This window comes from Schistocerca piceifrons, chromosome 3 (genome assembly GCF_021461385.2).
Source record: "Schistocerca piceifrons isolate TAMUIC-IGC-003096 chromosome 3, iqSchPice1.1, whole genome shotgun sequence".
NCBI classification, from domain to species: Eukaryota; Metazoa; Arthropoda; class Insecta; order Orthoptera; family Acrididae; genus Schistocerca; species Schistocerca piceifrons.
Window position 1 is genome coordinate 855325717 of NC_060140.1, and position 16470 is coordinate 855342186.

Below are 16470 nucleotides of genomic sequence, written 5' to 3' on the forward strand. Positions count from 1 at the left end.
GCAGCTGGTGTGCGCTGTCATCATGAACCACCCAGCCCTGGACCTACATCAGCACTCTGGCCGTCGCACAGACAGCAGCACGCCTTCGCCAGCTGTCGCCATGGCCTGTGGAAGGCCTCCACGCACTGTCTGTTCGAGGTGCTGTTGTTGGCACCAGCATACTTCTGCAGGCTAAGGCCAGCTTGCGTCGCAGGGGGCACTGACCACCTTCCAGTACCGTCATCTCTCTGTAGTTTGTTCTTGAATTAAGATATTGACAGTATTATTTTTATGTTGGATCATCAGACATCCACCAGACACCCACCGCCACACCACTGCAGCCACGCCCATGATAGCGATCTGCAGGCATTCTGACCTCTCACAGTCAGCCTCACCACTCACTGTAGGGGTCACCCACCCCAGCCACTACAAGTTGTGTCATAAGTGGGACCTGATGTCTGCAGCTGCTTCTGGGACTATATCTCCAGCTGTAACTCGCTGTGTCAGCATGCAGCAGGATGAGTGAAATGTTATGGAGAGTCAGTTGGTCTTCAACCAAAGATTTAATTGTGGTTTTGAGTGCAGTTTTAGAAAAGTAAACTCAAGTGGTGTTCTGAGGATTGCAAAAATATGTATGTGGGATTGCACCATTTAGCAGATGCAATGTATCTTGTTGTGGGCAAGGGGAAAGTCTAAAAAAATTTAGGGGGTTGTCTTTTAAGAAACACTAAGGACTTTACTGGTTCAATTAGCCGAGTTGATAGCAGACAGTGCAAACATCCATGAGCAAATGAAGGCTATGAGAGACAACAGAAGAATACCCGGTTTACCTACTCCCACAATACGTCCAACTACCGTCGGCCTAGTTAAACCTATCGACATGTATATGGAGATGGCACCGAATATATATGACGATGGTGGGCTAGACCCAAGGAACAAATTGCTGATCTATGGATGAAAAATGTTAGGCTATAGAGAGGTTAGAGAGATTAGAAAATGGTAGTATTTAGCGAAAGTGGGTAGTCACGAGAAAGTAGTTAATAATGTGACTTTAATTGATGCAGAATGTAGTAAGATTATGGAAGTTCAGGAAACTAATCTTGCGAAAATTCCAAAGCTGAGTCAGCTATATAGCCAGACGAAATAAATGCGTGCTGTACTGAGATGAATGAATGCGTGAATAGCAATATGGGAGATACTGCTTTAGGTGCAGTGGTATCCACCCTAATGGGAAACAACGTGTGTTGTGAACAGGATACTGAGATGGGTGTGTTTCTGGATAGGCAATGGTCATGTACAGGGAAGTACATACGCCAGTGATTCTAGTGTCATGCGGAGTGTAACGTAGGCGGAAACGTTATTGCATATAATGCGACAGACGCACAGGAAGCTATTGATAATGTTAATTGTGTTGCAAATGCTGTTAGTAATGAAGTGGTACGGACGCATTTATTTCCGAAGGGCGCGGATTCGCCGCCTCCATTGTTGGCGCTGCTTCCTCAGAAGGAGGGAGGGGGAGAAAAGAAAAAGGAAAAATACTTGTAAGATTAATAGTCGGAACGACAGAGCTAACTCCCTTCAGGAGTGTATGCTTGAGGATCGGGAGGTTCATAAAATTGGTGATACTTGTAATATGTAGTGACGATAATAGAAAACATCGTGTGAAAACTATTCTTCACATGACGGAACTCAGGGAGACATTGGTCGAACAGAGGGAAGTGACGCACTGTTGCAAGGTTCTCCTGTAATGAGGGACAAATCAATTAAAAAGCTGGCAAAGTAATTGAGATTCAGTTCGCATCATATATTGCCACAAGGTACAAGGAAGCATATCGTTGCAGAAAGGAGTCAGTCTGTAATTAGCGTTGAAGTAAGAGGAGCATAGTTTTGGTGGTGTGTTTCCTGGAAAACATAAGGGAAACCTTTGCTGCGGAGGCAAAGTTCCAAGAAACGTACAAAAACAGCGAGTTAGGAACCTACTGGATTGATGAAAAGGAATGCAACTATGAAGGATCAATGAAGTAGGATCTTTTGCTTCAAATTACGGTTTGTTGAGGGAATTTCATAAGAAGGAGTTTTGTGGTATTATTTTCAGTTGTTCTCTGAACTTGTGAAGCTGCGATTCTGTGGATCAGTGTCTACGGGAAAACGGGGGAAGTTCAGTGGGCTAATTGCAGATGAGAAGGGACACATTACTGCGGAGCAGATGTTCCAGCATGTACAGCAATACAGTGATGAATGACGCAATAAAGTCATATCAATGAGTGTCTCTGTTTTCAACACCATTGTGTTTCAGACTGTGCTTCGTGTAACCTGTATTTACTTTAGGCAAAAAAAACTGTTGTTCATTTGAACTCACAAGTTATCAGCTGCCATCGGAAAGTGGTAATCTCCGAAAATAGTAATTAATGTAGCAAGCAGCCAATCAGCACTGTGGTTCACCCTGGATTAGAATAAGGAGAATGAAAATGTATTTTACTCGTACCTATATGTCAAACTACGTATTATGTTGTCAAGAATTTTCCAGTTGACCGTATCTCCCAGAGAGGGGATGGGTGTTGTGCCGTGGCCTAGTTTGGCGATGCAGCACACTCCTGTGACCGTCTCAGCAAAAAGAAGCCATAGCGAAGATGGTACAAGAAACTCAGTAGTTGGTGTCCTTCCTCAAGAAGACATATTCAGCATGCTGACACAGCGGAAGTCGCCACCTAGACGTTCTGAAAGGACATGTTGCAAGACTGTTACACTTTACACTATAACCAGCAATGTGGAGTCTGTGACACGATGGGAAACTTGGAGCAATGACGTCATGGTTTCTTAACGATTGGGCCTCATTTCTCGACTCCGAGAAATGGTAGTTGACCAGGATTGCATATGCAGTATATTGCTAAATCTAGACACTCAGCCTTGGTCTTCACCAACTGCCAGCACGAGGAGAGGTTCAGGCCAATCTACGAACCCACCTCAGGCAGCAAGCTCCCACCACCACACTCTTCTGTCTTCACTGGCTGCAGTCTGGTGCCAGTACTGTGTCCGAATGCTGTCGGCCTAGTGCCTTCCTACCAGCAGTCCGAGTGCTCTGTGATGCTGGCCACCAACCAGGTAGACTACAGTTGGGCCTGGACTATGGCGGGCCAAACTGCCGCTGTCCGCTTTCATTGTGTGCAGGCACTCGTCACCTCCGTAAGTTGCCTTCGTCCTCGCAGGTGACTATGGTTTGGTTCCGTTTGCTCCGATTAACTTCGTGCTGACCAGCGGAAATGAGCCAGCTGGCGTAGGTGCTGTACGCTGGCCCCAGACGTGCATCAGCACTATGGCTGTCAAGCTGACCGCAACATGCCTCTGTCTGTGGGTGGACGGCACACACTGTCCGTACGACAGGCCCTTGATGACACCGGCAAGCTTCTGCTGGCTGAGACCACCCCCCATCACAGAGATCACTGATCGCCTTCCATTACTGACGTGACTGTTTAGCTCTTATGGAATTTAGATATTACTTGATAATATTGCACTACTGGCCATTAAAATTGCTACACCACGAAGATGACGTGCTACAGACGCGAAATTTAACTGAAAGGAAGAAGATGCTGTGATATGCAAATGATTAGCTTTTCAGAGCATTCACACAAGGTTGGCGCCGGTGGCGACACCTACAACGTGCTGACATGAGAAAAGTTTCCTACCGATTTGTCATACACAAACAGCAATTGGCCAGCGTTGCCTGGTGAAACGTTGTTTTGATGCCTCGTGTAACAAGAAATGCGTGCCGTCACGTTTCCGACTTTGATAAAGTTCTGATCGTAGCCTATGGCGATTGCGGTTTATCGTATCGCGACATTGCTGCTCGCGTTGGTCGAGATCCAATGACTGTTAGCAGAATATGGAATCGGTTGGTTCAGGAGGGTAGTACGGAACGCCGTGCTGGATCCCAACGGCCTCGTATCACTAGCAGTCGAGATGACAGCCATCTTATCCGCATGGCTGTAACGGATCGTGCAGCCACGTCTCGATCCCTGAGTCAACAGATGGAGACGTTTGCAAGACAACAACCATCTGCACGAACAGTTCGACGATATTTGCAGCAGCATGGACTATCAACTCGGAGACCATGGCTGCGGTTACCCTTGACGCTGCATCACAGACAGGAGCGCCTGCGATGGTGTACTCAACGATGAACCTGGGTGCACGAATGGTAAAACGTCATTTTTTCGTATGAATCCAGGTTCTGTTTACAGCATCATGATGGTCGCATCCGTGTTTGGCGACATCGCGGTGAAAGCACATTCGAAGCGCGTATTCGTCATGGCCATACTGGCGTATCACCCGGCGTGATGGTATGGGGTGCAATTGGTTACACGTCTCGGTCACCTTCTGTTCGCATTGACGGCACTTTCAACAGTGGACGTTACATTTCAGATGTGTTACGACCCGTGGGTCTACCCTTCATTCGATCCCTGCGAAACCCTACATTTCAGCAGGATAATGCACGACCGCATGTTGCAGGTCCTGTACGGGCCTTTCTGGATACAGAAAATGTTCGACTGCTGCCCTTGCCAGCACATTCTCCAGATCTCTCACTAACTGAAAACGTCTGGTCAATGGTAGCCGAGCAACTGGATCGTCACAATACGCCAGTCACTACTCTTGATGACCTGTGATATCGTGTTGAAGCTGCATGGGCAGCTGTACCTGTACACGCCATACAAGCTCTGTTTGACTCAATGCCCAGGCGTACCAAAGCCGTTATTACGGCCAGAGGTGGCTGTTCTGGGTACTGATTTCTCAGGATCTATGCACCCAAACTGCGTGAAAATGTAATCACATGTCAGTTCTAGTATAATGTATTTGTCCAATGAATACCCGTTTATCATCTGCATTTCTTCTTGGTGTAGCAATTTTAATGGCCAGTAGTGTATTTCCACCCGACATCCTCCCCCCCCTTTCACACCTCACAACTGCCGCCACCCCCAGGGTGGTGACCTATGGGCATCCTGACCCTTCACAGCCAGCCTCACAACACACTGCAGCGGTCACCCACGGCAGCCTGTAGAGGAAAATTGCACTACACTGTTAGCTTTTATTCACCAAAGAAAATCACTGATGCTGAAATACGTTTTGTAAGTGCTGGAAGGAAATTGAAGTACGATACTGGAGTACCTGTGTTATGAAGAAACACGATATAATGTTCCTTTGGAAATGCATGCATGTCCGAAGCAACACCCACTGTGGCGACTACAGCCGTTATGAAACACATGAAATGTATTCGCAGTTACTAATGCGAACAACCATCAGCTGTATAAGGGAATGAAGACAGTGAAAATTACCGAGCGAGGGCGCAGTGGTTAACACATTGGACTCGCATTCAACTACATCTACATATAAATCTACGTGATTGCTCTGCTATTCACAATAAAGTGTCTGGCAGAGGGTTCAATGAGCCACCTTCATGTTGTCTCTCTACCGTTCCACTCTCGAACGGCACGCGAGAAAAACGAGCACTTAAATTTTTCCGTGCGAGCCCTGATTTCTCTTATTTTATTGTTATGATCGTTTCTCCCTATGTAGGTGATTGCAAACAGAATGTTTTCGCAATCGGAGGAGAAAACTGGTGATTGAAATTTCATGAGAAGATCCCGTCGCAACGATAGACGCCTTTGTTTTAATGACTGCCACTCCAATTCACGTATCATGTCTGTGACACATTCGGGAGGACGACGATTCAATCCTAGGTACGGCCGTCCTGATTTAGGTTTTCCGTGATTTCCCTAAATCACTTCACGCAAATGCTGGGATGGTACCTTTGAAAGGGCTCGGCCGACTTCCTTCCCCATCCTTCCCTAATCCGATGAGACCGATGACCTCACAGTTTGGTTTCCTCACCAAATAAACCCCAACCCAACGGTGAAAATTCGTGCCAGACTGGGACTCGAACCCACAATTCCCGCTTAAAATGTCCTCCCCTTTTATGGGAATTACATAATAGTGTACGACTACGAGTTGTGACACAGGAATGATATATGGAAGTTTGGGTTTGGCCATGAGTTGTGCACGGATAGCTAGAGTGTTTAAAACGGCCGCTCGCGTATAGCCGGAAATTAGGGCCCGAATCCCAGTGTGGCACAAATTTTCAATGTCCTTATTCCGTTGTACAGCTGAGGGTTGTTCGTACTCGCAACTGTGTTTAGGTTTCATGAAGTTAAAACAGTTAAAAAGAAATGAGACTCATCCCATTTAAAATTCTTGTTACGTTCTAGACTGAGATGTCTGTGCAGTCAATAGTGTCAATGGTGAATTTCTTTTCCAGCTAACAGGTCTCGCTGACTCCAGTACAACACTTGCCACTCCTCATTATAAAAATGATAAAGCAGCTAATACAGAAAGTAATAGAATAGTATATTTACCCTATCAATATATAGTCTGTCCTCTATTCAGATTAAAATCCGTGTCAGGTATTTTAAACACACAAGCTTTTGTCAGAGGTCTTCTCCATCATTGTCAAGGGACTGACTGCTACACAGTAGCGCGTAACCTTGTGCGAGTCCCAGATTCTGCTTTCCATGGGAACGTGCAAAAGTCATAATAGTCCGAATGTCTATCTTCATCATTCATTTTGTTTCGCTTCATTTATTTTTAGGGAACCAGATCTCATCACTTCTGTCTTATGAGACTACAATTTTCTTATTAATTTCTGCCATTTCTTCTCCGCCCCTTCGCCAGCCTGAGTGGCCGAGCGGTTCTAGGTGCTAGAGTCTGGAAGCGCACGACCGCTACGGTCGCAGGTTCGAATCCTGCCTCGGGCATGGATGTGTGTGATGTCCTTAGGTAGTTAGGTTTAAGTAGTTCTAAGTTCTAGGGGACTGATGACGTGAGAAGTTAAGTCCCATAGTGCTCAGAGCCATTTTCTCTCCACCCCTTCTATCTAAGTTCACTCACTCCTGTGATATTTCCTAGCCCTTCTATCTGTTTTGCTACCAGTTTTGTTGATACAGCGTTACATTAATTAAACGCAACAAATTAAGATGACAGCTCTATCCCCTGTTCCCCTGTACGTTGCCTGTGGTTCTATTATTCAACCAACTGTCAGGAAGATCATGGCGCACAGCAGGTGTTATAAACATTTCTGTTTAATTGTATCTATCACCAGATATCTTTCTTTTTGTTTTAGGCAATGATGGACAGAGAAAGAAAGGATGAATTGCCACAGATGCAAGTGGGATTCATAGACGTGATATGTCTTCCACTGTACAAGGTAATGGTGTTTACGACTAAATGTTCACTTGCTCTTTCCCAGCTTGTTCTTGAAGAGAAACTATACTTTCCTGTGAACGACAGGTGCTGTCTGAAACTTTCCCGTGGATACAGCCGCTGTACGACGGCTGTCTGGAGAACAGGCAGCACTGGCAGGACCTCGCCGAGAAGGTCGAGATGGGACTCACCTGGATCGACCATGACACCATCGACAAGCCGGTTGAGGAATTTTCAAGTTAGTACACAACATCTATAACATATTTAACAATATATTTCTAGAACCTACGTTCGTTTCGCTACTTTTTTGCATACATTAACGTTTCTAAACATTGTGGTAACCGAAAAGAATGGTACGAATGCATCCAGGCCCATGGACTGTGTAGAAAAGCCTACCGCCAACAAGGTGCCAAACATCCTCGGTCTTCTTGCCGCGTCAGATCGGAAGAAAAACTCGAGCTTTTGATGCTAAACTCCATCATCTCGGCCAGGAGCAAGTGACTTTCGCCCTACTGCCAGATGCCTTGTCGACGTCGCAGATTTGAAGTTGCTGTGGAGTGAGTACGAATGACGCGCAGAACGGAATTTCTGCCGCCAGCATACATCCACTCCAACACTCTCACTCGAGTATGGTGCGATGCATAGTTTGTTCGTGTGCGTCCTACGGATTTTGAATGTCATTACACCACAAGTGCAGACTCATCCCATTCTATAGTATTACGGTTTTTGTGCCTGCGTCTCGTAGAATCTTAACAATTTGTATTCGATATCTGGAATGAACTTGGCTTAAAGCTTCGAAGAGATAAACACCTTGCATTCCATTAACTTTCGACAAGTGTCTTTTTTTTGTTTCAGTTACAGAAAAAGGGGTAGACGCCACTGTTGCCTAGGATTTGCACTTATCTGTATCGTATTGCCGAATATCTGTTTTTATAAATGAAGCTGCGGTGGCAACGCCAGATTTCAGTTGCAAGTTGTTTATGTAACGGCTTCCTGGAGCAACGAAATTTTGATTCTCAGTACTTCATATAACTGTTGATCTACTTTAAAAAATTGAAAATTCTGTCGTAATCTACTCATTACGTTAAAGGTTTAGTGCAATAAGTCGAGTATTAAATTTAGAAACTTTGCACATATGGCTTGAAGCTCAGTAACCGACAGAGCGCAGATTACCCGGTATTTGAGAATGAGCACACTTTGCAAAAGCCAACAAGCTTTACACATAATTTCAAGCCTGTTAGAAGCTTCGCCTCTCTGTCACCCCCCGTAATACAGTGAAAGGAACTCTACTCGCAACACACTTTGCAGACAGTATCCATGCACACCACTCAACGTACCTACAACATTATATCACCGTATGACACATACTTCAGGAGATATGACGTCATAAACACTAAGATGCATCAAAAATTATCTTTTGCTTAAAAAGGAGCCCAAACTATCCAGACTGTACTCATCCGGTGTATGATAATGAGAGCGCATCTTCAGACAAGCTGTAAACATCGTATCAACCTTTTCTAAGCGTTTCTCATGTGTGAAGTAATCAGACATTTGAAAGTGTTGTACACGTCGGAGTTCAATTTTTTAAAGAACTGCAGGGGGGGGGGGGGGGGGTGAAGGGAGGGGGTTGACTGGTCGCTTCCTACTGCGCCAGTTAGAAAGTTCAGAGAAGAACTCCGAATTTTGAGCGGTGACATGAAGAAAATTAGCGAATTATTACACATTGAAATACTTTTCGGCATTAAGGTCATCGTTTTTACTTTCTGATACGTTCTAAAATCCTTTTTCATCGTTAGGGAAAATAAAATTCTACTTGCGCACTACCACTCACCACGTCTTGACTACCGTAAAACAAGCAGAATCGCTTTAGAGAACTGATTACTACCGTGGAAATGATTCAGACTGTAATACACAAATGTTATCTGCAGGTCAACATTGCTCGCAATGTATATACACTCAACAAATTGACTGTCAGCTCACTCGCACACTAACTAACTTACCTGTCACTCGTCACATAAATTACCCGTACGATTGTTTGCCTTCACTAAACTGTGTCTGGATATTAATAAACACACTAAGTGCCTCTTGCAAGCATGATAACTGTAACTAGACCTTTGTTATACTAACCTATGAAAAGTAATAAACACACAATGTGCGTCTTGCTGGCGTGATAACTGTAACTACACCATGGTTATACTTCCTATGTAAAGTAATTTTTCCTCCTTTAATGAATTTCGATTTTTTTTATCCACAGTTTCAACGATTCACCACCATAAGTGAATGGAAACAGAGCAAATACGTGGAATATTAAATTTTGTGTCTTAGCGCAAAATCAAAACAAACAGCTTCATATCAGCGCCAAGTGGGTATTTCCGTTCGATGTGAGCCACGTACGTGGTGCATTATGCCCATACATATTACTGCTCTATGGTCCATCTGTGCGATGTTAGTGACGCCTGATGGAACATAAACAACTCGGCGAATTCCTGTGTAGTCTCCCGAAGTCGGCAGCTCGTCTCCACGCACCGCTAAAACAATAGCCGGTGTTCCGGTAACGGTAGTTCACGTACTGTCTGACCTCCACGGCCTCTTTAATGTCAAAGTCCCGGTGGTGTGATTTCCTTTTTGTTTTGTGTTTCATCAAAAAATATAAAGTTTGTTCGAGAATCTGCGCTTGGCAACCACAGGTTTCCCATATTAGTATTTTTAAAACAACGTTTGTGTTCTGCAGATCTGTTGGAACCTGTACACACAGAACGACCCGTAACGTTGCTTCCGCACGGGCACCCTGAGGCTACGACTGCCCTTCACCGGTTGACGCATACCTCTCGTCTCCATGGACTACTGCAAAACAGGTGTGCCAAGGCCCCTCGCTCATTTGCTAGACGCAACCCCACAAAAAAGGAACAAGCGCAGTAGGTCCGCCGTCCTGATATTCCTAAACGCCTTCGTGTTTCTGTTATGTGGAGACGACCAACTTAATATCGCGTTCCCACAGCAGTTAAAACTGCACGGTTGGCCGCGGGGCATGATGGGAATTGCCGGCCGAAGTGGCCGTGCGATTAAAGGCGCTGCAGTCTGGAACCGCAAGACCGCTACGGTCGCAGGTTCGAATCCTGCCTCGGGCATGGATGTTTGTGATGTCCTTAGGTTAGTTAGGTTTAACTAGTTCTAAGTTCTAGGGGACTAATGACCTCAGCAGTTGAGTCCCATAGTGCTCAGAGCCATTTGATGGGAATTAGTATGCGCATGCATCGTTTGGTTTAGCGACGAAGCCAACATTCATTTGGATGGGTTCGTCAATAAGCATAACTGGCGCATTTGGGCTACTGAAAATCCGCATTTCGCGATCGAGAAGTCTCTTGACCCTCAACGGGTGACTATGTACTTTGCAATGTCCAGTCACGGAATAATCGGTGCGATATTCCTTGATGGCACGGTGACTACCAAACAGTACGTGAAGGTTTTGGAAGATGATTTCATCCCCATTATCCAAAGTGAACCTGATTTCGACAAGATGTGGTTCGTGCAAAACGGAGCTCGAACCCATAGAAGCAGGAGAGTGTTTGATGTCCTGGAAGGGTACTTTGGGGACCGCATTCCGGGTCTGGGGTACCCAGAGGCTACTGGCATGGGCCTCGATTGACCGCCATATTCTGCAGATCTGAACACAAGCGACTCCTTTTTGTGGGGCTATATTAGAGACAAGGTGTACAGCAATAACCCGAAAACGATGGCTGAGCTTAAAACAGCCATTCGGGAGATCATCGACAGCATCGATGTTCCGATAGCCGGCCGGAGTGGCCGTGCGGTTCTAGGCGCTGCAGTCTGGAGCCGAGCGACCGCTGCGGTCGCAGGTTCGAATCCTGCCTCGGGCATGGATGTGTGTGATGCCCTTAGGTTAGTTAGGTTTAATTAGTTCTAAGTTCTAGGCGACTGATGACCTCAGAAGTTAAGTCGCATAGTGCTCAGAGCCATTTGAACCATTTTTTTTTATGTTCCGATACTTCAGCTGGTCATGCAGAATTTTGCTAATCGTCTGCGCCGCATCATCGCCAATGATGACAGGCATATCGAACATGTCGAAATCTGAATCCGAGTCTCTGTAGTGACGTTTACATGTTGAATAAAGCATGTGTGCGCCGTAGTTTGTAACTAATTTACGTTTTTTTCATACAGTTCGATAATTATCATCCTGTATGTCGAAACATCGGCGTCAGATTTTTCGCCTGGGAACCCAAGCGGTCCTCTTCAGAAATAGTTACCGCTTTTTTTACTCGCATTTTCGGAAGCACTCTCTTCTGGTCTGGAAGCCAGCGTACTTCGGCTTGAGGTGGACAGAGCGTTCGAGTAGCCCGTCTGCTTTACTTTGCGCTGAAACATCTAAAAATGACATTTCTTCCGTCTCCATCTCGACAGTGAACTAAATGCTCAGATGCGCGCTTTTACTATGAACGAAGGAAGGGGGATTAGCGTTAAACGTCCCATCGACGACGACGTCATTAGAGTCTGAGGAAAGACCGGGAAGGAAATTCATCGTGTCGTTTTCAAAGGAACCATCGCAGAATTTATCCAAAGCGAGTTGCGGAAACCACAGAAAAGCTGAATCCGGATGGCCGGATGGAGACACGAACGGCCTACCTCACGACTGTGAGTCCAGTCTCACATGCCACTGCTTCGACCCACCTTCGATGGCGCGTGGTCTGGCCGTATCGCTGAAAGGACGACACAACTAGCCTCAGTTGTGGAATACACATCGATTGTCAGGGCGGAAGGATCTACATCGATCAGTCCAACCGTACAATTCCTGAACTTGCTGCAGCGCACTGGAAACATTCAGCAATTGCTGTACACAATCTCACGAATAAAAAATTTTAAAAAATGTTTCAAGGAAGAAGACTCTTGCTCCTCGCATCATCCTACTGAGAGTCTGTCGTCAAAGAAATAGTAAAGATGAGAACGTTCGGCAACTACTTTAAACGCGACCGCCACTATAACCTGAGTGATACATCGAAGTGGATGCTCGACACTGAGAGACTGCGTACAAAGAAATTGTCCGACTTGTTTGTTTTTTGTTTTTCATGCCCTACCTGTAAAGGCACAGTGGACAGTGTTGGTAATGGCCTACTGAAGGGACACGATTTACCAGACAAGGAGATTGTGGTGGAGGGCAGGTAGCGAAGGAAGTCACAGTTGGGAATCTTTGGGAATAGTTCCAATATCTGCCTCCCAATCAAGGGAAATCTACCGAAAACTTTGGTCAATTTAATTCTGGTATAATATGTGTCAGAGAAAAATATATGAAAGCCCAGCGTATTTTTTATTATTTTTTTTTTGTATACACCATACAGTCGATAACTTGCTCGACGCATGTGGTATACCTATGCCGAGGCAGGAAATTATCGTTATAACTTGAATTCTAATTCCAGTTTCACGCTGCGAGAATACCGAGAGTGGAGAGTTTTATGCGAGGACGCCGCCGTGAGAAACTTCGTAATTAAGGCCACAGAGAGGTAGCGTAATTTTAGAATCAAAATCGCCCACTTTTGTGTTAAGCCCCTCTGGAAGTGAGGCAAGAGCCAACCGATTGGTGTGGACTGGTCGCATCTTCAGGAAGATGGCCGTCATCCGGCTCAGAGCCCTTCACTGGCTGACCAATACCAGGCTTCCCTTGGCTGCCAACATCTGCACCATATCGCACATAAGCGCTATGCGAAGGTACCTCTTTGTAGCCACTGAGCAAAAGGGTCAAACAATGAACCCGTATTAGGGAGGGCGTCGATTTAAATCCGCGTGCAACCGTCCAGATTTAGCTTCACTGTAGTAGCCCAAAGTTAGTTAAGGAAAATGTCTGCGTGGTTCCTTCGAAAAGGACGCCGCCGACTTCCTTCCTCCTCCTTCCCCAGTCAACGCTAGTGCTCCGTCTCTGATGAACCGGTCGTCGACGGGACGCGGAACTCTATTCTGCCCTCCCCTTACAATCCTTATCCACAACTGGGGTGCACTGTGTCACGTCAGTCCCATTAATGAAGTCCCATCAAACAGAGGAAAAAGTGTACATCAAGTAGAAGTACCCGTTTCCTGCATACACGGCTCGCAATGTCCACCATATTGCACGTAATGGGTCGTTAGACTGCGTACCGTCTCGGCGCGACGCTAAAGCCTTGTAGCGAATGTGCACTTGTCTGTGCCGACGGCACCCGCGGTCGGGTGAACACGCACCAACCGAGTCCTGCGGCTGACTCGAATTGTTCTGAAGTCACCGATGCCAGAGAATTCAACGGGCTCGAGGGCTCCATCGCTTCTGTGCTCAAGAGGCGACGTACGACGCCTTCGGACGCATCACACTTCCACTTGTGCCGTAGTCTCACCAAATATGGGTGTCGTACATTTGTTGTACGTCATGCCACGCAAGAACCATGCACCACATTACGAGGGCTATTCAAAAATGAAAAGCAGTTTTTTCTAAAAAGAAAGAAGAAAAGAAAAAACTTTTTATTGACAAAATAACACTTTAAGTGACATCATTTATCTGGGTAATGTCTCTCAACATTTACACACTTGGTTCGCCTCTTGAGAACCTTTCTAACCCCTTCCTGGAAGCAGTTTTGTAGAACAGTGCACATTCACTCTTTCCCAGTCTCTGCAAAACCACGTCATCTTACGAAAACTTAGATCCTGGCAGAGTCGTACAATACTTGGAGCTGGGTCACAACATTGTGACGCGTGCTTCAGGAGCACAAAACCAAGATTTTCGAGTGCACTGGATTGTTTTCCAACATTCTGAGGGCCGACATAATTCTGAATCAAAATTACATCTCTGCAAGATTCTTTCTCGTCTTCGTTTTGATTTTTGGATTTGAGATATCGCAGTAGCTGTCACTGTTCGTTGTTTGACCTTTAGGAGTATAATGAATGAGCAGTGAACCATTCATATCCCAAAACACTATTATTATCACTGTTTTTAAATGTTTTATTTGTAGGAGAAGGCCGGCCGGAGCGGCAGAGCGGTTCTAGGCGCTACTTTCCGGAACCGCGCGTCCGCTACGGTCGCAGGTTCGAATCCTGCCTCGGGCATGGATGTGTGTGATGTCCTTAGGTTAGTTAGGTTTAAGTAGTTCTAAGTTCGAGGGGACTGATAACCACAGCAGTTAAGTCCCATAGTGCTCAGAGCCATTTGAACCATTTTTTTGTAGAAGACGGATGTTGTAGGAAAAGATGGACCTTTCCACGTAGGTCTGCGCCTATTATTCTTTCGTTCGTAGTGATGAACTTATATCTTACCAACGGTTATTATACGAATGGGAGAGGCTTCTCCTGGCTTTTCAAAACGGCTTACGTGTCATTTCGGCATATGCAAACGTTCTTGTTCGTGTCTGTCAGCTCACGTAATACCCCAACAGAACAAACTTCGTGAAGGTTCAGGAAAGCATCTCTCTCTCTCTCTCTCTCTCTCTCTCTCTCGAACAGGCCCTGAAGGTCCAACGGTACTGACAGGCCGCCGTGTCATCCTCAGCTCATAGGCGTCACTGGATGCGAATATGGAGGGGCATGTGGTCAGCACACTGCTCTCCCGGCCGTATGTCAGTTTCCGAGGCCGGAGCCGCTACTTCTCAATCAAGTAGCTCCTCAGTTTGCCTCACAAGGGCTGAGCGCGCCCCGCGTGCCAACAGCGCTCGGCAGACAGGATGGTCACCCATCCAAGTGCTAGCCCAGCCCGACAGCGCTTAAGGTCGGTGATCTGCTGGGAACCGGTGTTACCACTGTGGCAAGGCCGTTGGCTCAGAAATGCATGCATGCTTGCATATACCGAAGCATTCCTAACATTCTCCTTATCCGCGTTACTATCAGATCTGTCACGACTATTATCGCAAGTCCTTCGTTAAGCAGCCTCGACGTTCGTACCCGAACACTTTTAAAGTGATTTATCCAGTCGTAGATTTTTCGTTCGCTAAGACAGCTCTCACCGTAGTGCAGTTACCTTTTGCTTATAAACCCCGTAGCTTCAGCCCCACCGGGTACAGACAACGAATCAGTCTCCTCGTTTATTTCTAGCTGAGTACGGACATCGCGTCACTCGTAATAAAATGCTCTGAAATCATTACGAATAGAGCTATTCACCGAGGGATAGCAGAAGTACTTTTCACCATCTTCTGGAAGGTGGCTTGCGGACTAGAAATGTAGATATGGATGAATTCATTGCTAACATTGACGACATCTTGCTTAGTTCAAAGTCGTTTACTTTACTATGTTTATACTTAAATTTGTCAAATGCAAACAATTTACACAGTGTAAGGCAGGGTTGTTGCACTAAAAATAATCTTGAGCTTCCTCAGTTGTTCAATTGGTTTCCTGATTCCTTAGAACCTAACATCTATAGAATGTGTGCCTAATTGCCTGATTGACGTTTTAACTTACGTGCTGCATGAATAAAAACTTCTTTTACTACAGTAATAACTGAGATTTTGAGCCCCGGACTTTCAGAATTTAGATAATATGTACATAGAACTCTAAGAGACATCGTTAACCAACATTTTAATTTTTGAGTATTCCCAATTTTTCTTCGTACATGCAGGCAGTTTAGTAAGGATTTTTGTACCCGAAATATCAATCCTTCTGTCAGTCATATACATCCTTGCCATTCATAGTATTTTACATCTTATGTTATTACTTTGTATATTGCACTTTGTCTAATAACGTTTTATTATTAGCCGAAAATTTCGTCAAAGTTTAGTAACATAACTGTAGAAGTGTTCCTGCAAGAACCCGGTAAAAGTTCTTCATTTTTGGGCTTTACTAAATTTGTTCACCTTTTTCGCCATAAAAATTGATATTTCTCGTTTTTTGAAGTTCAGGCGTTAAGACAGTAGACAGTGATCATGATGTGTATAAAATATACATAACATTTTTTCTAGGCATTCGATACGTGGAAAATACTTTTAAGCACAAGAAAATTAAGCTGTTTTAGTCTCCTACTGTTTTTATTTTTAATGTTTTCACTTTAAGCTTCTATCGATCTAGACCAGGCCTGGTCAAAATATGCGCTCCACCGTTCCGGCTTCCCCCTCCACTGCGCTATTCCGAGCAAGTGTGTGAGTGGGACGCCCGTGTGCTGAAGGCTACGCACGCGGGAAACTTAGGAAGACGTGTCTGCAACACAGTGCAACTACTTCTTAGAGCGAAAATTGCAGTGTACCTTTACTAATAGACTTTTATGGCGTGTAGCTCTCTAGAATGAAACGATCA

At 45.3% G+C, this 16470-nt stretch overlaps 1 protein-coding gene across 1 annotated transcript in view; it reads left to right on the forward strand.

Annotated features, from left to right (window-relative positions):
• Nucleotides 1-16470, forward strand: part of LOC124789122 (cGMP-specific 3',5'-cyclic phosphodiesterase) — a gene marked incomplete at its 3' end in the record, with an annotated part of 552400 nt that overhangs the window by 519171 nt on the left and 16759 nt on the right. Inside the window, exons 19-20 of the mRNA XM_047256412.1 lie at nt 7145-7228; nt 7312-7462. Coding sequence (XP_047112368.1) covers nt 7145-7228; nt 7312-7462 — 235 coding nt within the window. The remainder of the gene's footprint in view (nt 1-7144; nt 7229-7311; nt 7463-16470) is intronic.